The sequence below is a fragment of the Martes martes genome (genome assembly GCF_963455335.1).
Source record: "Martes martes genome assembly, chromosome: 8".
NCBI classification, from domain to species: Eukaryota; Metazoa; Chordata; class Mammalia; order Carnivora; family Mustelidae; genus Martes; species Martes martes.
In genome coordinates, this window is record NC_137895.1 from 5,312,641 (window position 1) to 5,336,348 (window position 23,708).

A 23,708-nucleotide genomic window follows, 5' to 3' on the forward strand; every position below is an offset into this window, starting at 1 on the left:
ATGGCTGCGGGCTTGCTATTATCGCGACCATCCCAAGTCAGTGATTCTAATTGACCGGCGCATCTATCTAGTGATGAATGGAGGAAACGCTTCCTCCATTAGAAACTAATTGATTGAAAAGGGGAAGAAAAAAATAGAAATAAAAACCGGGCAGAGAGGCTGTAATTTTCAGCTTGTCCAGAGTCACAGAATGTGTTTTCTTTTCCAAAACTGATTACTATTTATTTTCCCAGCCAGATAACGCTGAATCTTCTGCACGAACGTTCTTTGTTCTTAAAGTTATCTAATGATTTGGCAGAGGAATCTAGTAATTCATTTGTCACAAAGACGCCACGTAGAAAGTCACAACTCAGGCGTGGGGACAAGATGTCCAGATGACCGTTAGCCCCACTCCAGCAAAGCGTGGTTCATTTGCCAAGCCGGGACAGCTGGCTTGACCCCGGGAGAGCAGGGCTGGGACAGCTTCCCACAGCTCATGTCTCAAACTGGAGCATCTAAGTGTGGACCTTAAGACGTGTACATTTCACTCCAATTTCATACTGTTACGTTTTCTCTTTCCGGCACTTCTACGAAATACCAATACAGAAAAGACTCCCATTTTCTCCCTGCTGTCCTCTGGATCACATCTACAGCCCAAGGCAGAGCCCACCGGCCTCCCCTCCCCTTCCCCACCCCCGGCCCCCTCCCACACCAACTCTACCCCCAACCCAACCGAGGCTACCGCCGTCAGCTCCAACGGCGCACCAAGCCCCTTACATCCATTTCCTGCTACACAGTTTCCACCACAAAAGCAGTCTGAGGGCGGGGAGGTGACATGATTTCTATCTGATGGTAAGAGGGTTTGTCATTCCCAGCTGTCCCTCCTCTTCAGGTCCGTCTGGAGCTTCTCACATTCCTGGCGTCCCCAGCGTTAGGCTACAGCTGACACCACCATGCTGTCTGGGGAGGACCCGGGAGCCTGAAATCACGGGCTTTGGACGGCGAGAGATGGGTGGTTCTCGGTGCGTGGTCTACGGGCCCCTGGCGGTCCCTGAGACTTCCAGGGTCTGTGAGGTCAAACGGATTTTTATACGACCAAGATATTACTGAGTGACTTGGCTCACGGGGACATTGGCTCTCCTGGTGCCCGTGTTGTAGTGGGTGTTAGTGCCGGTGCCCGAGGAGGGCGCCTCCTAGCGGTCACTGTGCTCCCGCCAGTGAGCGCAGAGCGCGGATGTTAGGCTCACTGGACCTCGGCCTCGGCAAAGCAGAGAAGGCCGGTTCCCCCAGAGCTCAGCCCCGTCCTGCCGCGTGAGGACACAGGAGCACGCCGAGAGCTTGCACGCGGAGACACATCCGCTCGTGGAACGTACTACGGGGCTGGGGCTCGGGCAGGACCAGCCGCACCGTGACTTGAAGGAGCGACTGACGGACCGGTGATCCGGGCTTGGGTATCTGGTGGACATTTCCTCAAAAATGAATGAAGGGGGTTTCCTCCGGGAAAGCAGCTGACAGCTGTTTGCTGTCAATGATGACACGAGAGCTTCCACGGGAGAACTGGCCACTTGGGGGAACTTGCAGCTTCACGACACGTGAAGGTTTTTCTGAGGAAAGCAGGAGTGACATTAATACATGTGATCCTGGGGCACCTGGGTGGCTCAGTGGGTTAAGCCTCTGCCTTTGGCTCAGGTCATGATCCCAGGGTCCTGGGATCGAGCCCCACATTGGGCTCTCTGCTCAGCGGGGAGCCTGCTTCCTCCTCTCTCTCTCTGCCTGCCTCTCTGCCTACTTGTGATCTCTGTCTGTCAAATAAATACATAAAATCTTTAAAAAATTACACGTGATCTTTTTATTTCATGCGATCATGACATGGGCCAGTATTTGGATGATTTGCTTAACTTGGTGAACCAGGATTTACCAGAGCACCAGAGCATGGCGTTGTCGTAAAATCACACCTGGGGAGAAAAGATCCAGTCACGGCGCCGGGTAAACTCGTGGATTTAGTGTATCTGTGGGAAGTTACGTTAAGTCACTGAGGTGTTTGCTTCCAAACTGCTACTCATCTGTAAAAAACTGTCACCTGCTGAGTTTTGGTGCAATAGCAAAGAACAGTGACAGTACCCTGAAAAGGCTATTAGAACACTGACCGATTTTCCAGACACCTACCCGCAGAAGGACGGATTCCCCTCACGGCCTTTTAACGACCTCACCCACAAGACACTGAATGCAGAGGCCGGCGTGACAATCCGTGTTTTGAAGACAGATACTCAAGGGATTTGCAGCATTGCCAAATGATGCCGCTCGCCTCACCAAATCTCTTCTGGAAATACATTTTTCATAGTGTTATTTATGGTAGCGAGGAATACGTTTGTTATTTAGTTCTATTTTATTTTTATGTATTTGTTTATTTTTTAAGTGGGCTCCATGCTGAGTGTGGGTTTGAACTCATGACCCTCCCAGGTACTCCTGGTATGTTATTGTTAAAGGAAATAATATGTTTTTAAAATTCTCAATTTCCAGGGTCGCCTGGGTGGCCCCATTGGTTGAGCACCTGACTCTTGATTTCGGCTCTGATCATGATCTTGGGGTCCTGGGATCGAGCCCTGTGTCAGGCACAAAGCTCAGGGAGGAGTCTGACTGAGAGTCTCTCTCTCTGTCCCCCTGCTTAAAAGAGTCCTCCCTCTCTCTCTCTAAAATAGATACAAAAACCTTTAAAAAAATAAAATAAAATTCTGAGTTTCCATACCCCGTGTGTTAAGTATTAGTATCCACCACATGAACAAAATCTCTCTGGGGCTCCTCCACAATTTTTGACAGTACGAAGGGGTCCTGAGACCAACCAGTCTGAGAACTGCTGTTAGACTTAACAATCATCCAGAAAGATCAGTGCAAAAGAGAAAACAAAAGGACACAAAGGAATTTATGTGCCATTCCCGGGGCTCCCATTTTGGATGCTGTGAACGAGCTTTCAGGGGTTACACAATCGAGCTCGTCGGCTGTGTCCCCATCCTACGAGTGGGAACTGATGGCTTTAGAGATGTCTGGGAGTGTCATGCCTAGCACTGAAGAAGCTGGATCTGGCTAGCCGCAGAGCTGAACGGCAAGCAAGTGCCTACTGTCCCCTCCTTGGACCGACTGCTCGAGAACCGACGACACTGTCTGTGGTGCGACCCATGGGCTGGCACGTAGCCGGGGGCAGAGGAAGGACCGGAGAAAACCCACCGGCGGCAGGCAGCCGGCTAGGGCTGTGCTCTCCGTCACAGACGGGTGAACCACCTAAACCCCCTCCTTGACAGAGCCCAACCAGAGGCCCGGAGGACAGAACGGGATTTGGGGAACAGCCTGCACAGCTAGAGCCTGGCCCTGACCTGGGGCTCACCGTCTGTCCACCCTGCCAGTTGCCCCCAGAAGACTTGCCCCCCCCTGCCCCCGCCTGCATCCCCTCCTGATGGGCCAAAGGCAGGAAGCACAGAGGAGAGAGAAAGGCCTGCATGGGGGAGGCGGGTGGGGGCACCCAGACCCGGCTGAAGGCCCCGCCCTGCTCCAGCCCTCTGCCGCCCTGGGCGAGTTGTTAGACCCAGTTTTTTTTTTTTAAAGATTGTATTTATTTACTTGACAGACAGAGATCACAAGTAGGCAGAGAGGCAGGCAGAGAGAGAGAGAGAGGAAGGGAAGCAGGCTCCCCGCTGAGCAGAGAGCCCGATGCAGGGCTCGATCCCAGGACCCTGAGATCATGACCTGAGCCAAAGGCAGAGACTTTAACCCACTGAGCCACCCAGGCGCCCCAACCCAGTTTTTTAAGAGATGCTAGAGATGTGAATTTTGGGGACAGCCGCCTGATCTTAAACACTTCATTTAAAACCCAGCTCTCCTGGGGCGCCTGGCTGGCCCAGTGGATAGAGCACGTGACTCTCGATCTTGGGGTCACGGGTTCAAGCCCCACGATGCATATGGAGCCTACTTTAGACAAAATAAATATCAAAATAAAACAATAAAGCGTAGCTGTCTGGCTCCCGTTTTCTGGGCTCAGGAATCCTCTCCTCTCTGGGGACCTCTGAACGTAGGCTGTAGCTGAACACATCTGACTGTCCCAAAGGTGAGTTTATATGATCTTTAAAACAAGAACGCAAACCCACAAACTAAAGAGAATTCTTAGCTGGAGAAGACGCGTGTGTGAGGAAGGCAGGGCCTCTGCTGGAAACGGCGAAGGGACATGTGACCCGAGGTGCCGGGGGCAGAGCCTCCCCGGTGCGGGCTGCTGGCTGTCCCCTGGCCCAGGAACACTGGCACTTGGCAGGACAGTCTGCTCCCTGGCTGGACTGTCAGCCCCGCGGAGCCGCTGGCCCTGCCCCGTGAGCAGGCCGCCCAGGATGCTGCCGGTAGAGGTCATTCGCTGTGTGCGCAGACACAAGTTCATGGTAATGGAGGACGTGGCTTTGTCTCCCGTGAAAATCGGGCTCCCTGAGGTCTCCTCCTTACAAACAGCAGCAGGCGGCCCTCTGGGGAAAGCAGCTGCGGTCTCGGTCCGGACAGAGAAGTGGGCTTCGTGGCCCGCATGAAACTTACCCCGCTCGGTTCTGGTCCCGGACACGCAGGGAGTCACAGAAAAACGGAGCGGCACGAGGATGCGAAGTTTCCTCGAGGCAGGGCAGTGCTCTGGAGGGGTTCGTTAGCTGTTCACGTTTTTTTTCCCACCGTCGCGGACGGCCTGAAAAACTGCTTCCCGCAACGGAACTCGCCCGGTTTCTGGCCCTTCCGGGGAAGCACCCTGTGAAGCGCTTGCCCATGCTCCCGCCTGCCCACCGAATCCCTCCTGGGAACGGGCAGATTTCCCACTGTCACCCACGTCCACCCCCCCTTGCCGAGGGTGTGCGGCCGACACCACCGGGCCTGGCGCGATCTAATGGAGGAGCCGGGCCGGCGACCCGGGCAGGGCTGGGTGGGACCCGCAGGCTTTCAAAACTCACTTCTCGGGCTCTCCACTGGCTCGGGAGACGGAGTCTCACGGGGTCACAGTGTCTGAGAGAATTCTTCGGGTTTTACTTAATTGACAGTCCGAACATGACAGTGTTAGGACACGGGCCTCTCATTTTGCCCGAGGCATGAATGGGAGACTATAAACAATAGAATAACTCAGGGGGAAAAGCGTATTTCCCCACGTTCCCAACTTACCAGAAAAGGCAAAACTGCTGCTTCTTATACGTTCTCGCAAAATCCCCATAGTTCCCGCAGGAAATGGGGCAAGACAGTCCCTGGGGGGCCTGAGAGCTTGGCCCAGGGACGACAGGGGGCCTTGGTCTCAAACTGCTCCTGAAACCCAAGCTCACTTGGCAGAGACAGAAACCAGTTACAGGGAGGACTGCAAGGGACGGGAGCTCAGCCCCAGCTCAGAGAGGGAAAAATCCACTAGTAAAACACTCCTGGGCACCGTCTGCAGCCCTGGACGTTTCTCCAGAAGAAAGCAAAGGAGGTTTAACTTTCAAAAAAATGTTTTTTATGTGACTAATTAAGTATATCCTGAGCATATCGCTTTGAGAGATACGAGGTATGTGCACGGGAGTAACAGCCCCCCCCCCCCCAAGATGTCTGTGTTCTAATTCCTGGAACCTGTGGCCATCACGTAACACGACAAGGGGGAATTGAGGTCACAGACAGACCCGAGGTTGCTGATCTTAAAATAGAGTCGCTGGGCTGGCCAGGAGCGCCCAACGCACTCACGAAGGGAACGGATTCTCCCCTGGAGCCTCCAAAGGAACATGGTAGTGCGGACACAGATTCCTGTGAGGCTCAGGCAAAACCTCGGGCCTCCAGGCCACAAGCTGGTTGGTTCGTGTTGTTCTAAGCTCTAGGTTTGGGGTAATTTGAGCAGCGCCGGGAGGCTGGTCTACCTATCTCATTAATGCTATTACCGCTAAAGAACACATATTTCGTCTCTGCCTCAGTGTCCCCAATGCGCCACGTGATTCTTCCACACCACCCACGTGCGATTAAAGGGCTCCGGCCCCCGGAACCGTGGCTGCGGCACCCACCAAGGTGCTCCCCCTTCGGCATCAGCAGAGCCCCTGCCCTCCACCAGTGCCCGGGCTTCCCCTGGGGCTTGGCTGGGGGCTGCCCGTACGCGGGAACCAGACGCGGAGGCTCCAGGAGCCTGGGACGGGAAGCAAGCGGGGCGCCGTGCGATGGGACCTCCCGGCTGGCCTGTCCACACGGAAGACTGCGGGGCAACTGCGAACGTCCCGCCCCCTCCACGCGGTCCTCCGGAAAAGCCAGCGTGGGACACAGAACAGCGGAAAGCAAATCATATCCACGGCATCTCTGAGTTTGTCTTTAAAATTTATTGGCGTGGTTTCCCACGAGGGCTGCAAAGAACGGCGCGGACGCGGTTCCTCGGCGCGAAGGTGCGTGGCCCCGAGCGTGCGCGGCAGCTACAGGAACCTGATCCCGGCTCCAAACTGGACACCGTCGCATATCCTAAAAAAGCAAAGGGCAGACAATCAAGGCTCACCCCCGTCATCACAACGCCATCCCCGGGCACCTCTCTTCCTGCCTCCAGCACAAGCCATCGTGCACTCGGCCACTCTAGGCCGCGCCCCGCCTCCGGGCCTCCTCTCCTGCTGCCCCATCGGGCCCGCAAGCCCTGCAGCCTCCTCCCCTGCTGCCCTAAGAACCAGCTTCCGGAGGCTAAAAACACAGTAACACGTGGGGACTCAGATCCCCCTTCACGGCTCCCTCCCACCTCCTTTCCGGTCCCCCAGTTCTGACCCAAGTGGCAAAAGGAAACGAAGGAGCCAAGGCAGAAACGTGAGGAACCATAAAACCCCTGAGGGGGGGAATAGCCTCGTGTGGGTTTCTAAGGCTGCCAGGCAAGGAGCAAGTTGTGGGAGGCTGTCTGTGCAGAGCGGAGCGGCGACGAGAGAGGTGTCCTGGCTGGAAGGAACACAGGCGGCTGTGGAAGGCACCTGGCAAAGTACAGCACACAGTGGGGTCGGGGAGGACGGGGAGGCAGAGAGAGCAGGGGGACGGGGGGTAGGGATGGGAGGACGGAGGAGGAGGGTGCAGGAGGAGGAAGACGGAGCAGGAGAAATGAGGGGGAAGGAAACGGCGCAGGGAGGGAGCAGAGCTCGGGCCAGCCCAGGCCCTAGGAGGGTCCCGGGGCTACAGACCACAGCAGCATCCGCAGCCCAGCAGGGGTGCCCCTGCCACTTCTCAGAACCTGCTCCTGACCCGGGAAAAGGAAGGGTGCAGAGGAGTCACGCTGCTCACGATCCCGTGACAAGCTGACGCTCTACAGGTTTTATTCTGGGGGTTTTCCCCGACGTGCTGCTGACGAACCACCGAGCCTGCATTCAGACAGCAAAGCAGGAGGAGGGGCAAGGCTCCTGTGCCACAGGAGGAGGACAGCGGGCCCCTGTGCCCGGACACCAGGGCACCTGTAGGCTCCTGTCCCCAGGAAGGCCTAGGCCATAGCCTGGCCGCCCCCAGAAGAGGCATCCCCGGGCCGCAGGCGACACCCGTCCTGCTGACACCACAGCAATGCAGGTGTGCGGCGGGCAGAGAAGCACGTCGCGGGGTGGAGGGCGGACTCCTGCCTGGCCGCGCCCCTCTGCCCGCCTGGAGGCTGTGCCCAGGGCCTGCACGGCGGCCAGACACGCGACAGGGGGGCTTGGCCCAAGGCCATCAGCGCCAGGAAGCCTAAGCTTCATGGAAACCGCTATTCTGAATCCCAACAGCAGCTGACCGTGCATCTGCACAACAGTGTTTGTGCAAACTGGGGACAATTTCCAGAAAAACTGGACAGCCAGACTGGCTCCTTCAGGGGCGCCTGGCTGGCTCAGTCAGTGGAGCACGCGGTCTTGATCTCGGGGTGGTGAGTTCAAGCCCCACACTCGGGTAGAGATTACTTAAAAATTAAAAAAAAAAAAAAAAAAAGAATTGTTCCTACATTGAAAGGAAAGTTGATAATTTTGTTGGCATAACCCCTGTGCCCTTGCCCAGTCTCGGGGTTTACAGAGTATGAAAACCTGCAAGAAGTTTTCCTTTATTGCCCTGTGAGTGAGTGAATAGAATCCCTGATCTATGAAGAGATTTGAGGCGGACCATTGTCCCCATCGTTAGGACCCCTGCGGGACCGAGGTGTTCCCTGGCCAACAGCATGAGGAGTGCCCCAGCCAGGACAGTGGCAGGCCCTCGGTGACCGGCGGCAAAGCACACCAATGTCCTCCGACAGGCAAAGACCTACAGCCAAAGCCACGGCTGTGTTTGTACAGGTTCTGCTCGAATCTAAATGATTTCTCTATTTTACGTCACCGGGTCCGTAACAGGGGTCCAACGCCTGCATGAAGAGCAGGTGCCCACCGAGAACACAACAGCGTGTCACAGTTACACGAGGCTGGTGCCACTGAGGCAGCGTCGCCGAAACATGTGTCCTCCTGTCGTGGGTCCACCTCAGAGTCAGCTTGTCTGGGTCTCCCCGGGGTCCCCTCCCTCCAGCAGGGTCCCCAACAGGCCTGGCCATGTGCACCCTAGAGTCCTTGCCAGCAGCCCCCTGGCTCCCGCTCCACACCGCGACGGCCACCATAGGGGTCTCTGTGAGGGTCCCACCGGCACCCTCCCGCTGCTGAGCCCTCAGACCTGAGCACGGCCCCTCGGCAGTCACACGGGGACACCAGGTGCCGGCCAGGGACCACGGCAGCAGACAAGGCAGACGAGGGCCAGAACTCACTGGCCTTGGGCGTGTGCCCGAAGCGAAAAGGCCAGAGAGGATGGAAGAGAGCAGCGGCCGGGACCAAGTGGCTTCCTCCCCGAACTCCCTTCTGCTCCTGCAGAATGACAGCCGCTGGCATTCCGGGCTCATGCGCCAGGGCTGGGCTGCTCTGTGGCCTCAAGCGCCCGCCCCTGCAAGTCCCCAGCCCAGAAGCCACCTCCCCCGGGAAGCCCTCATACATCCTCCCCAGGCGAGAAGAGTCTCTTTCTCATCTCCCCCTTCCTAGAGGTGAGTGGCTCTAGGACCCGCCTTGCTCACCCCTGCGCCTCCAGGGCCACCGTCAGTGAGCCTGGACGAGAGAACACAGTCAGGTCTCAGACACCGGCGCCTGCCGTCGATCCCCCCCAGCACGAAACGCAGCCCGCATTTCAGAGCTCTTTCCGCTCGCGGAAAGATCTGAAATCCTAATCAGAGCGCATCTGCGTTAAGAGTGGCGAGTCTCACACACATAACCCTGTCCTGCCACTGCCTGATTTCCGAAATGAAGATCAAATCCTCGCAATGTCACCCGAACTTCACACAATTCCGAGTCCGATGATGAAGCTTCAAACACAGCCACGCACGGAATCAAAGCAAGTCCCACATTCAAGGGTAACCGGGCGGACCCTGCGCAGGGGACGCTGGACACAAAACGCATCTGCGGCGGGCAGCACGGTCGGGGGTCACAGAGCGGAGCCCGGCTGGAGGGGCAGAGGGGCTTCCTTGTGTTCTGGCCTTTAAATACCGCGTGCACGGCACGCTTCCTCCTTCCAGAGCAAGCCGCATCTGAAATTCGTCTCTGAAACAGATTCTTCCCGTTTAGAGAGAGCAAAGCTGACAGGTGAGCGAAGCAAGCGTTCTCCGCGAGGACTCTGTGAATACGGGAAAGACGGGGGCTCCGGAGTGGGGCAGGGATCCTCGGAGCACAGCGACATCCAGTGGCCTGGAACAACGCTGCAGCCATGGGGACGGCAGCCGCGGGCTGAGCTGAAGGACAGGAGGCCCACAGCCCCAGGGACGTGCCCCAAGTCACATGGGCGGGGGGACACACAGGGACAGGGCAGGGCGGGGCCTGCAGCCCCACGTCTGCTGCTCTCTGGAAATCGGCTGAGAGGGGAGCAGTCAGCTCTCCGTGGTCGACGATCATTCCGTGACACAGACACGACAGCCACGGCTATAGAGCCACACGCGCTGAAGTTTTCTTTGTAATAAAAAATATTTAGAATGCATTTACTTACATAACTTGCACTAATACTGACACAGTTAACCCAAACGGATCGACCGTCGTGGAAACAGCCTGTACGATCTCTGAGACAGGAAAGTGCGTACGGAATTCGAGTCTGAGGAAAAGATCTGCCAAGAAGATGAACAAGGAGGAGATAACTTTTCTCTTTCCACAGTTAACGCCCGAGGCGCAGAGAAAGCAGCGTGGGGCTGCCAGGGGCACCGCATTCCCACGTCCGGGCTCTCAGAAGAGGGAGGTGCAGGTGCTGGTGCTCGGTGCTCTCGTGGTTTTGGTGCAGAGGCAAAGGCACAAGGTCCGGCCTCAAGCAGGCCTGGTCCCGCTGCTGAGCTGACCTCGGACCCCGCCGAGGCTGCCGTCCTCGTCCGCGAGAGGGGAACACCCTCCCCTGCACAGAGCAGCTGGGAGGCTTCCAGAATGGTGTCAAGGGCTTAGCTGGCCGCCTCACACAAGGAACGCGTTCAGTCAATGCGAATGATCGCCGTCCCTCCACAGAACGTTGTAACTGCTCTCAGAAAGGACACGGGTCGGTCTCCTTCCAAGGGTGGCTGGTCCAGAGCATCCGCGTCAGAAATGCGGCGTCTGCAGGTCACCCAGCACCTGGGAGGACCTGCCTTTTCCAGATCCCTCCAGGGAGCCAGGGGCACGTTATGATTTGAAAAGCGCCTGCTCCGGGGGCTTCGGCACCCCCATCTGACTTCACCCGGGGGACACCCGCCCCTCCGGTGCTCCCACTTAGCACCCAGGGGGAGGGGGGGTGAGCCAGGGAGACCCACATTCTCTCCTGCAGTGGGAACACAGCTTCGCAGCGCACAGCCTGCCAAACTCCACTCACTTACCGGGGAATGTAAACGCGCGGGGCATCTGCTACAAAGTTACCTAAAGCGAAAACCTTGCTCTAGGAGAAAAACGCCCATTTTCACATTTCATTATCTCTGAAATCGGGGAAACGACATCCCACCTGTAGTGCATCTCAAGCACAGCCAGGGGCAGCCAATGCAGAAGCGGAGGGACAATGTCTCTGAAAGGAACGCGCTTGGCTTCCTAAGTGAAAAGGGCCCCAGTGAGTCTGCCACGAGCCACAACACGAGCAGGCACCAACATTTACCAACAAAACGCTGTGCACCGTTCTAAGGGCTTCCCGCGTGTGGGTTCATTCAGGCGTGGTCATGAGTGCCCATTCTCTGGGCAAGAAAACTGAGACCCAGAGGGGTTGAGTCACTCGCCCTGGGTCACACAGCCACAGAGCAGCTGAGCTGAGACCCCGTGTGGACAGCTGGGCTCCTGCATAGACAGTCTGTGCACCCAGACCCTTTCTAGCTCTGGCTCTGTATAGAGAACAGGCACAGGGTGAAGGGGAGTCAACAGCGATCAGAGTAGCGGCTGGGGGCGGTGGCACGGACGTCACTGGGAGCCAGGGCAGCCCGGCGGCCAGAATCAGCCGGTATAGAGATCCCGGGTAGAGACTGAGGGGCACGTGCCAGGGACTGCATAACCGTAAGGGATCTGGACGACAGATTCCCGAGCCACACCTAAGAGCTGGTGCTTTTTTAAAAGCCCGCTGAAGCAGCCACCCCGTGAAAGGCACCACCATCTACCACACCGAAGCAGGAGACGGCGGGAGGAGAAGCAGCACCGTTCTTCCTTCAATGAGGACAAACTCCAACGTCACGCTTGAGACTCGGGCTGTGACTCAGCCAGCACCACCTCTTGGTGGCCACGTAAGTGTAGACAGAACCCAAAAGGAAAGAAATACAGCCCAGAGCCCTGAATGCATTAGCGTGAAAATAACGAGGGAGAACACAGACACTGCGAACGGGCGGAATGCTGACGTCCCCCCAGAACTCGCACGCAAAAGCCCCGACCATGAGACAGTATTCAGAGGTGAGGCCTCTAGGGGTTCATTAGATTTAGATGACGTTATGAAGGTGGGGTCCCCATGGTGGGGTCCCTGTCCTTATCAGAAGAGACATCAGGAGGCTAGCTCGCTCTCTCTTCGCCACGTGAGGACATGGAAAGAAGCCAGGAAGAGAGCCCTCACCAGGAACCGAACCGGCCAGGACCCTGGTCCCAGACCCGTGAGACACACACGTCTGCAGGTCGGGCCCCCAGTGTGCAGTGTTCTGTTAGGGCAGCCCCGCCTACTACGGACCGAGACACTGCTTCTGCATTTCTCAAAATGTATACAATGGATGCCAGATAAACCAAGAAATGGAATTTCTGTAACTGTAAATGACCTCAGGCCATATTTCGCAAATCTTGCTCAGTAAGAGGACTGGGGGAGAAAGGCCAGGCTGGCAGGTTCCTCTGCTCCCAAGAGAAGGCTCGGGGGAATGAGTCCTCATTCAACTGTTGTCCCCTCCAACTCCGAGTTCCTGCCCTGTAAAGCCACCCACCAGAAATACCTCATTCCATTTTTAACAAGCAGGATCCATAATGCCTCCTCAATTCCTCTGGCCGGACCTGGGGAGGGGCCCCCATGACCTGGCGACAGTGAGTGCAACAAGAATGAGGTGGGGAACACGTCACATTTTTCCTCCAAACTGGATGGAGAAAAACCCAATGGAGAAAAACTTGCTTTCATTGTTTGCAGATTATTCAGTTTCTCCTCCAACCTGGATTCTTAAAGCCACCGATAAAACGATTAACCATGTCTGCAACAAAACAAAATTGCTAGACGGTGCAACGCACCTGGGAGAAGAACCCCTAGCACCTACCTGTCCCCCTTCTGCACGCCCATGGGGACACAGTAATTCAGCTCCAGCCGGGCGATGTTGCCGAGCCTGAGGACGATCCCGGCACCGTAAGACCAGCGGATGCACTCAGCCAGCTTCCGGATGTGAGCCTTGGGGCCCTCCCCTGGAGAGAGAGAAGAGGATGTGACCAAGAGTGCAGAGCCCCTCGCAGAGCTGTCCTCACACAAGCCCTGGCTCTCCGCCTTGCTGTGTGGCCTTCGGGGGCATTTAAAGCCGGGCCTGGACATTCAAGGAGAATGCATGAAGGGGGACTAGGACCGAAATCAAGGGAGGGCTGGGGAGCTGACTTCCCACTCAGTGCGCCAGAAGCCATCTCTGGGCCTGGCCTATTCTGTCCCCTTTGCCTAGAATGGCATTTCCCCCGCGTCCGGCCCCCCGGGAAGCCCGGCTCCAAGCCACAGGCTGGGGGCCTCGTCTTCTGCACAGCGCTCCAGATACCTCTTCACGTCCCCCTGGCTGGAGGCGTCGGCCGTGAGTCTCCTCCGGCCCCGAGTCCCTTGAGGAAGAGGCAAACCCAACTCAGCTCGGGGGTCATAACGGCCACCAGAGAGCAGGCGGCCCAGACAGACACTCTGCTGTGTGAGCGAGTAAGCAGATTTTGCAAGACCGCCTCTGATGGCGCTTTCTCATGTGTGTTTCATTCAACAACTTTGCTCCCCTTATCAGGCGCTGTAGGAGAAAGGGAGGCCCGTTCTCCGATCGTAACGACGCCGTCATCTGGCCAGCAGGCAGCTACTCAGCCGCCGCGCTGGGAACACGAGGGCAGGAGCGCCGGACGGTGTCAGGGCAGCCCGGGCCTTACCGTAGTTGAGGTTGCACAGGTTGCCGGCGTTGAGGAAGAAGTGCGTTCTGAACAGCTCCCCGAAGCCGCCCTGGCCCGGCCGGAAGGGCAGGGGTGTGTACACGTGCAGGCCGCCGGCCCAGTACGCCTCCCCGCCCAGGTAGTCGCCTAGTTGGGGAACAGGTGCAGAACAAGACAGAGGCTCGTGGATTCGGAACCACACGTGAGTCACACACGCTCCACCGGCGAGACGCGGGCCGCGAGCGGATCACAGCGCACCCGGGCTCCGCGAGGGGGTACCCGTCTAACTCCCGGGGTCAGCCTCGCTTTGAAGTCTTTCTTTTTCACCTGGCTTATTTTATAAACTTTCACTGGAAAGAAAAATGCTAGTGTAGCTTGTAAAAGAAGGACGTCAGAAATTTATCAGGACTGTAAAATGGCTGGGATGAAACAAGTGAGCTCCTGGACGTCCCCCTGTCCACGACTGCGGAAGACCAGATCACGGCCGCCTGGCCGATCAGATGGCATCCTCGGCAACCACTTCAGGGCCACGAGACAGGAGACAGCATGCAGAATGGGCCTCTGTAGTTTCTGGAAAGCGCTGTACACGCTACTCATCAAAAGGCACAGAATGTCTACTGCCCGCCGGGTAAGGAAGCAGCATCTGCCCTCAATGTGTCCAGGGAAAAGGCTCGTTTTTGAAAGTTCATGACCACTTAGGGTTTATCTGTTTTTTGCAAAAGGTTACTTTTTGCCAAAATTCAATGAGACTATCTGCTGAGAGTATATAAATAAATCATTTCTTTAAAAAATGCTCCTATGTGGTCCATTTGAACTACGAATATAGCGATGATGTTGAAGCGACATGAAAACAAAATAGCCCTAAATGTTTGTACTTTGTTGCAAAATACTATTTACAAAGTGTCTTCGTATTCGCTAATACAAAATGATGGCTCATAACGAAGAAAAGTGAGTTTTCTCCAAGACTGACCTCAAGGAATAACCTGCTTGTTCACCTCAAGATCAGCTGTCTCCTCAGTCCCTGTTTTAGTACCAAAGTTCTAGAGGGAATAATAATGGACAAGTAATAGGAGGTCAACTGCGTTTGCTTTTCATTTCCCAGGAACCACAGACCTCTTAAATAATCTTATTAAATAAAATAATTACTTTACTCTGGTCATGAAAGTAATGAACTCATTGTAAAAAATCTGGTAAGTGAAAGGAAGTAGAAAAAAAGGAAAGTATCCTTTAATTTCTCCTATTCGGAGATCGTCAGCTAACATCCTGGTGCCTTTCATCCAGTGAAGTGTTATGATAACTGAGAATAAAAAAGTGTGAGTCATTGCATATGTACATACGTAGATATATACTCTAGTCCTGCTTTAAAGAAGCTGGTTTAATAGCTTCATATATCATAAACACTGTCATCTAATATGTTCTATTGTTTGGAAATGTGATTTGAATTTTTTTTTTAAGATTTTATTCATTTATTTGTCAGAGAGAGAGACCAAGTACAAGCGGGGGAGCAGCAGGCAGAGGGGGAAGCAGGCTCCCTGCTGAGCAGGGAGCCCGATGTAAAACTCCATCCCAGGACCCCAGGATCATGACCCGAGGCGAAGGCAGATGCTAGAACCAACTGAGGCCACCCGGGTGTCCCTGGAAGTGTGCCTGAGATGCCTGAATCATCCCACGGGTACCACACTTCCCTAATCCTGTCCACTGTCACACTGGTGTCTAATTTCTTGCGAGCGTTCGTCAGTCTGTCATGAGTCTCCTTGCACACACACATTTAAAACCTCCTCCTGCAGTATAATCTATGTACGGAAAAGCATGTCCTAAGTACACAGCTCGGTACATTCCCCTACAGGGACCACACATCTGCACAGCGAGCACCCAGACTGAGACTTGGGCACACGCAGCCCCAAAGACTCTGCTATCCTTGCTAACCCCTCCCCTGCTGGCCAGCAGCACGGATCCTTCTCGCCCATCTCGAAACTCCACGTGGGCCCAGTTGTACCTGACGCCTCCTCTGGGGCCGGCCTTGCCGTTGCTGGTCCTGCACGTTTCTGACGCTCGTTCGTGCCGAGGCTCTAACCTCGCTCACCTGCCTCACTACAGAACAGTCCACGGTGTAAAGATACCACTATTTATTTGCCCATTCTAGGGTTGATGGGCCTTTGGGTTTCTAGTGTTCAGCTTGGAGCTATTATTATTGTGCTCACGTATTTCAGGCTCCTGATACACACTGTCAAACTGTTTTCACCAGAAGGGATGTAATTTACGCTCCTGCCCAGAGTGTCTTACCGATGGCCTAACACGGTACTAAGTAGAACATCGTCGTGTTTTAATTTTCAGGCACGTGGCAGACTCCTACACTTCCACATAGTCACTATATACTATTTCCTTACAAGGAAAAAAGAACAAAACTATCCCTAAGACGTTACTTCTCTTAAAAAATAAATGGCGTACTAAAAAAGCACCCTAAAAACAAGTGACAAGAAATGTGTGTTACGTACAAAAATTTACGCACTGGGCAGTCATTATAAAATGGAGCCAACAGAGATGTTCAAAAAATAGTTCGGAAAATCAGGGTAGGGTATTTTATAATGGAATGGCATGCAAACATTTAAATGATGTTCTGGAAGATTTTAAGAACATGTGGAAATGCCTCAGATAGAATGCGAAGTGTCAGAGAGGGATCAGGAAACAGGAATGATTGAAACAGGCTTTCCAGAGAACAACATAAAGCTTCAAAACCTTGCAAACCCTTTGATCTAGGGATTCCGCATCTAGAACGTCACGTTATAAAGTCAAACTTAGAGACGAGCACAAAGACTCACCAGGCTATTCAGATACACTGTTTTATAGTCATAAGGAAAGAGAAGGCCTAAATGTCAGACACTTGGGATTTGGTTTAAAAAGATGCCACTTTGGCAACAAGATGAAACACGCAGCCATGGAAAATGACAGAGTTTTTCTCCCTCCGATTCGCTGCTGGCGGGAACACACAACGGTATGGCCATTTTGGAAGACGGCCTGGCAATTTCCTACAAAGATCATACAACTTTATCATGCGATCCAGCAACGACTCGAACTTCCGGTTCTCCAAATGAGCTGAAACTTTATGTCCAAACAAAAACCTGCACGTGAATGTTTGTATCAGCCTTACTCGTGACTGCCAAAAACTGGATGTCCACAACCGAGACGGCCTTCCCCGGGAGGCGAATGGGTAAGCAGAGAGCAGCACAGTCACGCGACGGAGTGTCGTTCAGCGATCTAGAAACAGGAGCGCTCCTGCTTACATGAGGACGAACCTTACACGCCCGCTGCTCAGGGAGGCCATCTGGAAGGGGCACGTACTGTAGGGTTCCAGCTATGTGATACTCTGGAAAAGGCAGGACCGAGGGCAGAGGAAGCAGCTCGGGGTTGTCGGGCAGAGGGTGGGGGCGGGAGGGAGGAGTCCGTGGAGCACGGTGGGGCGGGGGGCAGCCGGAGAATCGGGAAGGCACCGGCATGGTGGGTCGGTCCGGGCCACACGGAACCGCAGAGCACAGAGGGCCCGAGCAGGAACCGTGGGCGCGCTCAGTAGTCACACGCCGATACCGGCTCACAGCGACAACGAGCGGGCCTGCCTAACGCAAGACGCCAATCACGGAGGACACTTGGGCGGCGTCCACGGAAACTCGGGTGCTTTCGGCCCAGCTTTTCTGTACACCTACAGCTGCTCTCACCACCCATCTATTAATCCAGCAAAGTTACAGGAGCTCAAGAAGACGAAATAAACGGTCACTAAAGATGATGGAGCACTCACTCCTGTAAAAATCTCTGTCGTGTGCGTTACTGAAGGCGGTGGGAGAAGCAGGTCAGGATGCAGCCGGGAAAGTACCAAACTCGAGCGCAGAGGCGAGCCTGCTTAAACAGCAAACGCTCCCGCACTGCTGTCGCCAGGCAGAGAGGTCACAGGTCAGAGCCGGGCACTCTTTGCTCGGATCTAATTTTTTCATTTCTCTACAGTTCCCTCAACAGGTATCTGTCCACGCCTGCTGCATGGTAAGTGCCGCCTTAGGTGCCAATTCCGTGGGGGTGAAACACGCCATCTGTCACTGTTGGTAACTGAAACACGCATAGCTACCCTGGACCAGGACGCTGGGAACCGGGCAAGCCCACTTACACACGAGCTTTCCATCAGCACGGTTCTGCAAATGCGTTTTCTCCTTCTGGTTTTTTTAACCACACTTTCTTTTCACCAGCCCCCCTCATCATGAGAACACACAGTACGATGCACACAACCTACAAAATCCGTGTTTACCGTTTATGTTCTTGCTGAGGCTTCTGGTGGGCGCCCCTGACCTCCTCCCCACTCCGCTGTCCAAGCATCTAGGGTCCACGCTTTCACAAATGAGATGTGACCCTCATCTCAGCGTGGCGGGCTTGCGGGGAAAGACTCACCTTCGCTCTGCGGCCCCACGCTGTGCATGCTAAACCCGCGCACACTGGTCGGTCCTCCGAGGTAAAACCTACGATGGAATGGCAGAGGTCAGAAGAAAGCCACCAGGTGGCTACAAAATATGGTGAAAGTGCAGAAAACACACAAGTGAGGTTCATGTTTGGTACTGGGTTGTCGCCAACACTGTCCCACGGCAGAACTTTTAAGGACTGCGAGGAGGCATTGGAGTAAGGGGACTTTCATAAAAATCTAAACCAAAATCTAAATACTTCAAGCTTCTGGGGATGTAAGTGACAGAAAAGACACAACTAAAAACCCTTCTTTAGAAAGAGGGACATGCGGACTGTCTACTACAAAGGAATTATCCGCCGCTCGTGAAAATTCATTACGTAACAGGTCTGTTATAAAACGGCCTCCGATGTGTTCACACGCAAAGTTAAAAAAAGCAAGATAAAAATTATTTAACAGTATGATCCTGATTTTACAAAAAGAGGAAAATAATACTAGAAGAAAACAGACCAAAATAGAATTACTGTTACTCTAAATTTTTTTTTGTATTTTCTATAGTGAGCATATAATTAGAAAAAAATTATTACAATTAAAAAATGAATTCCTCGTGTATTCCTAATGGACTGGGTTATCACACTCTCAAGAAGGGTATGTGAACAAAATTAAAGGCATAAATTAACAATTACTTAGAAAGCCCACCTGCTTTCTGTGAAACCTAACACCTTACTGGAAGTCGACCCTAGGCCATGCTGAGTACTGAATAATGAAGTCAAATGATGAGGGAAGTGGTGTGTACTCTTTCCAGTGGGGCTGCCCCCAGCGGTGCCCCCTGGCTGATGCCACAGCTGGCTGCAGGGAGCAGTCCACACTCCCGCAACAGTGTGTGGGGGGGGGGGGATAGGGCACTATTTCTCCCATTATCTAACCACATAAAGCCTCGATGAATGTATTCGTCTGAACCCGAGTTTAAAAGTCTATAAATGTGTTTTTAACATTTGGAATTTCTAAGCAATGCCTTTCTGAATGCCCCATTAACATTATGGAAACAAACACCAAGCTCCATTTACTTTTTAAAAAAAATGATAAATCACACAATATTCTTTGGAAATGATTAAAATGATCCAGGAAGCACAAAAAGAAGTCCTCGCCCCCTTCCCTCATCTGCCCACCGCCTGCCCATCTCATCTCCAGAGTGGACGGCTATCCCTGGGTTGGTGGCTGACCTTCTAGACCCCTCGGTGCCATCCACTCAAACACAGACACACGCAGGGGAGCTCCTGCCAGGTTCAGAGGCAATCCGCTCAACGTGAGCACGTGACAGTTTTAACTCGTAGACGTCTACCTCGTTCTCGCTCATCGTTACAGTCTCGTTAGAATGCCTGTATTTGAATTTAATAATCCCTATCTTGGCAGTTTTCAAATTCCTGCTCTTCTCGACGATGCTACGATGGACATCCTTGTACGTGAACCTCTGCGTGTTTATAAATGTATTTCTGCAGATTAAATTCTTCGAGGTGAAAGTGCTGGATCCTAGAGCTTACAAACTAAACATTTTTACACTTCCAAACCGTCTCCCACGAACGAGGCTGAACTAGTTTAAACTAAAACATTTTAACTAATGCAAGGTTAAAAGAAAAAAAGTTTCTTGCCCTCAAGAACAATTATTAGTATTTCAAAGCCAACAAACACGATTTCATCCTCTGCTGACAAGAGTATAAAATGCTCTAAGTTTTCTAAAAAGTAGTCTCCCACAACATCTTGATAAGCTTTAAAAAAACATTCAGACAGCACTTCCACATTTAGGAATCTCTTCTCAGAAAATAAAGTGAGGGGCATCTGGCTGCTCATTGGGTTAAGCCTCTGCCTTCGGCTCAGGTCATGATCTCAGGGTCCTGGGATCGAATCCCACATCGGGCTCTCTGCTTGGCGGGGAGCCTGCTCCCCACCCCGTCAAATAAATAAATAAAAATCTTAAAAAAAAAAAAAAAGTAAGTAAAACGTGACAGAGTTAAGCTTACAGGGTTACTTATATGTAAATAATGAAAAATTAAAATGCAGCTTTTGAACAATTTCTCATGACTTGCTGAATGGGTTTACTCTTTATTTCTTCACAGCTTTTTAAAAGGCAGGGAGAACAAAGGGGCACCTGGCTGGCTCAGCAGGCAGAGCATGTGACTCTTGATCTCAGGGTTGTAGGTTCGAGCCCCACACTAGGAGCAGAGATCACTTTAAAAATAAAATCTTTAGGGGCGCATGGGTGGCTCAGTGGGTTAAAGCCTCTGCCTTCGGCTCGGGTCATGATCCTAGGGTCCTGGGATCGAGCCCCGCATTGGGCTCTCTGCTCAGCAGGGAGCCTGCTTCCTCCTCTTTCTCTGCCTGCCTCTCTGCCTACTTGTGATCTCTCTCTGTCCAATAAATAAATAAAATCTATAAATAAAATAAAATCTTTAAAACAAAATTTTAAAAATTAAAAAAAATCAAAAGCAGAGAGTTTTTGTGTTCACAAAAGTGTATGCAGATTACAGTATACCAACAACTTGATACAGGCATGTGTATAAACGTACACGTATGCACGTGCCCACAGCCACAAATAACAGACTCAAAGGAAATCGTCCAAATGTTAGCTCTGCTTCTCATTGAGCAGGATTTTTTTTTTACTTCCTTAAATGCTTCTCCATATTTCTGCGATGCATGTGAACTGTATTCTTTCATGCTCAAAAGGGAATGTAAGATTTTCCACATTATGAAGTTAATTCCCTCTCCCTCAAAAAAGCCAAACACATTAAGTATGAAGTTTATTGGATATTTTGAAGTTATCTGCAACAAAAAAACTGAAATAAAATTTGAAATATCTGCTCTCCTAATCAGTGAAGCTTCTCTACAATAAGTTATAAGGAAACAACCCAAAAGAGCCAAAGGCGAGCATCGGCAAGTCACCCACCCACCCGCCCCTCCTCACCTGTCCGCGATACTGGACGGCTTCTCGCCGATGGGCACCAACATCCCGCCCCAGAGAGACGCTGAGAAAACCTGCGGAGACACAAGCAGGCAGCCGTGTTCTTGGGCGCTCCTGCCCCGCGGCCAGCCAGCGCACCGAGGCCTGGATGTGGGCCCTCTGGCGCAGAGCCCTGGGTCAGAGCGCGGGGGCTACAGGCCGGGACCAGGGGACTGTGTGGCTGAGGAGCCGCGGGGGATGGTGTTTTGTGGATATTTCTAAAACCCGAGACTTCAAACTTCCCACGAAGACACAGCAAACACGAGCACACACCCAGCCCCGTGCCCAGGCGAGGCAGGGCTTCCGCGGCTTCCATTCCAACGCAGGGCAGCCCCCAGCCTCCACACAGGCCGAGGCTGAGCACGGTGGGGAGATGCGTGCGATCCGGCGGGGGGCGCAGCAATGCTGTCCCGTAGCCCCGGATCCTCAGCAGGCCCGGAGAGCGGCCTGCAGCCCTTCCTGCTTCCCTCCAGGTGCCCCCACTGGCCCTGATGGTGACACCACACTGGGCCTCCCTCCAAACAGAGACTGGTTTCCACCGGGGCCCCAAGCCCTCTGCCATCTGGTCCCACCTCGGTCCTCCCGCGCTGTCCCTCTCCTCACTCTGTCCGGTCAGGGCAGCCCCCAGGCTCATCCGGGAACGAGCTGTAGCTGCTCCCTGATCGGGTTCCGGGCTGCGCTGCCCCATCAAGACGCCTTCCCCGACTGTCTGCAGTAGACCCGCACTGTAGTGGCTTTGGGCCACTTCTTCTTTACCCTGTTTTAGCATCTTCCCACCACTTGCCACCTGCTCAACTGTGCATACACGTGCTTGCTCGTGGGTCTCCCTTCACCAGATCGTGAGGGAACGGGAACCGTGTTTTACCGACTGAGGGAGGGCTCATGCCCAGACAGGGCTGGACAGTGGACGGAGATGTGGGGGCCCGACGGGGAGGTGAGTGGGTGCATGATGAGCGGATCCCAAAGAGCACAGGGACTAGAAGGACATGCAGGAACCCCGATCTTGGTCTGGGAGGTCAGAGGAGTTCTACGGGAGGCGCACCAATGCCGAAGTCTTAAAAAGGCAGGGAACTCGGGGCCGGCGAACAGCTGAAAGAAGGGACCTAGAGCCAAAGTACAAAGTACAAGTACAAAGCACAAGTGCCTGGAAGTAGGAGACGCTCATCCTTTTGGGAAATAAGAAGGAGTTTAGCAGAGCCAAAGCACAGGGAGAGGGGGAGAGAGACAAGACCCAAGACCGTGTGCGACGCCAGCAGCCCCAGCTGCACGCGGGAGAGCGGTACTGAGAAGGCCTGCACCTCGGACAGACCAGCAGGTCTGCGGCGCGGAGAAGGGGGAGCAGACATGCACCAGAAAGGGACATCACCACCAAGGTGAGAAAACACAGCATGGGGTCTGAGTGACACTGAGCGGGCAGAAGACGCAAGGCCGGGTGCTCGGCGGCCTTCAGGGTGAGGACTCCTCCGAGCAGTTCCGGAGGTCAAGGGCAGCGGGCGGAACAGCCGTGCAAGCCAGAGGAACTGGGAGCCCGGGTGCAGGGTATGGATTCACGAGGGAAGTAATAATTGGTTTCAGACACACTGAATTTGACATGTCCCCGAGGAACAGAGCGGAAAGGCCTGGCAGCACAGGACTCTGGCACCGAGGAGAGCTGCGCCGAGCTCTGGGAGCATGGCACACGGACGGAAGCTGCAGCCACGGGCGGGGCGAGATCCTCCAGGGAGAGAGGCAGCGCAGGCCACCTCCACGAGAACTGAGGGGAGACGCTCGCATGGTGGGAGTGTGGCAAGCCCCGAAAGGACCCCGCGCAGGGGAAGTGGACACGTGGAGGGAGGATACAGTCATGATGGAGTCCAGAGGACAGCATCGAGCATGGTGGTGAGGGCTGGGGAGGGGACTGGGAGGAGCTTGACGACTGGACAACGTGGGGCCCTCTGGGCCAGCAGTGGTGGGGGAAAGGCAGGAACCAGATTCAAGGAGTGATGACACCAGGAGTGACTGACACCAGTGACAAGTGATGTTAGAAGTCGACAAGCGTACATTTCATTAAAGCTCACTCCTCGCCCTGGGTTTTGTGGTAGAGAAGAGCATAGGCGGTGTGTGTGTCATGGGGGTGGGGCAAGAGAGTTGTCCCCAGTCACCCCAGCTCTGGGAGGCCTGGAGAACAAGCCAGGGGCTCCTATGCCTCTGTGAGAATCAGGTCACTTACTCCTCATTCCTGAGCACATTAGGAGAAACCAAACCAAACTGGATTAAAGATTTAAAAAGAAATTTCCAGAAGCGCCCAGGGCCCTGCAGACTCAGCAAAATAAGGTGAAGACTCGGAATTTGGAAGGGACCACATGGGAAAAGGAGGTGCATTCCTCTGGCCTCCAGACACGTTTCCACAACGGCCCCGAGCTGACAAACGGGGAAAGCGCTCTCCTGGGGTCCCACGTAAAACGACTGACAGGTTCCTCTTGAAGAGAAAAGCGATCACTTCTCCCCAGAGTTATCCTCCATTCCGGCTAAACTGAAAGATCGAGCACTTCAGTTTCAGGCACTAATGTTCCGGGCTTCCCCTCTGGAGGGTGCTTTCTCTCCCCAGGAACTGAGTTTCCAAAAACAAGGGATAAAAATACAGGTGAGTGTGCTGGCCAGATACTCACCGAATCGAATATAAGTTGTTTATTCAACTGAAGCTCGAAATCTTCCTTTATGAAACTCACGTCCCCTCCTGTGTAGCCGGCCAGCTCCTGTTGGCAAGCGATCCACG

The 23,708-nt window shown here is 53.8% G+C and overlaps 1 protein-coding gene across 3 annotated transcripts in view; it reads right to left on the bottom strand.

Moving 5' to 3' along the window:
* Positions 1 to 6,295: 6,295 nt before the first annotated feature.
* Positions 6,296 to 23,708, bottom strand: part of SAMM50 (SAMM50 sorting and assembly machinery component) — a 36,622-nt gene continuing 19,209 nt past the window's right edge. For all 3 annotated transcript variants that reach the window (XM_080812286.1, XM_080812288.1, XM_080812287.1), the window contains 6 exons: positions 23,602 to 23,688; positions 20,918 to 20,988; positions 17,952 to 18,019; positions 13,524 to 13,670; positions 12,683 to 12,824; positions 6,296 to 6,450 (listed from right to left, as the gene is read on the bottom strand). In XM_080812286.1, the coding sequence (XP_080668412.1) occupies positions 6,405 to 6,450; positions 12,683 to 12,824; positions 13,524 to 13,670; positions 17,952 to 18,019; positions 20,918 to 20,988; positions 23,602 to 23,688 (561 nt within the window). In that variant the 3' untranslated portion in view covers positions 6,296 to 6,404. The remainder of the gene's footprint in view (positions 6,451 to 12,682; positions 12,825 to 13,523; positions 13,671 to 17,951; positions 18,020 to 20,917; positions 20,989 to 23,601; positions 23,689 to 23,708) is intronic.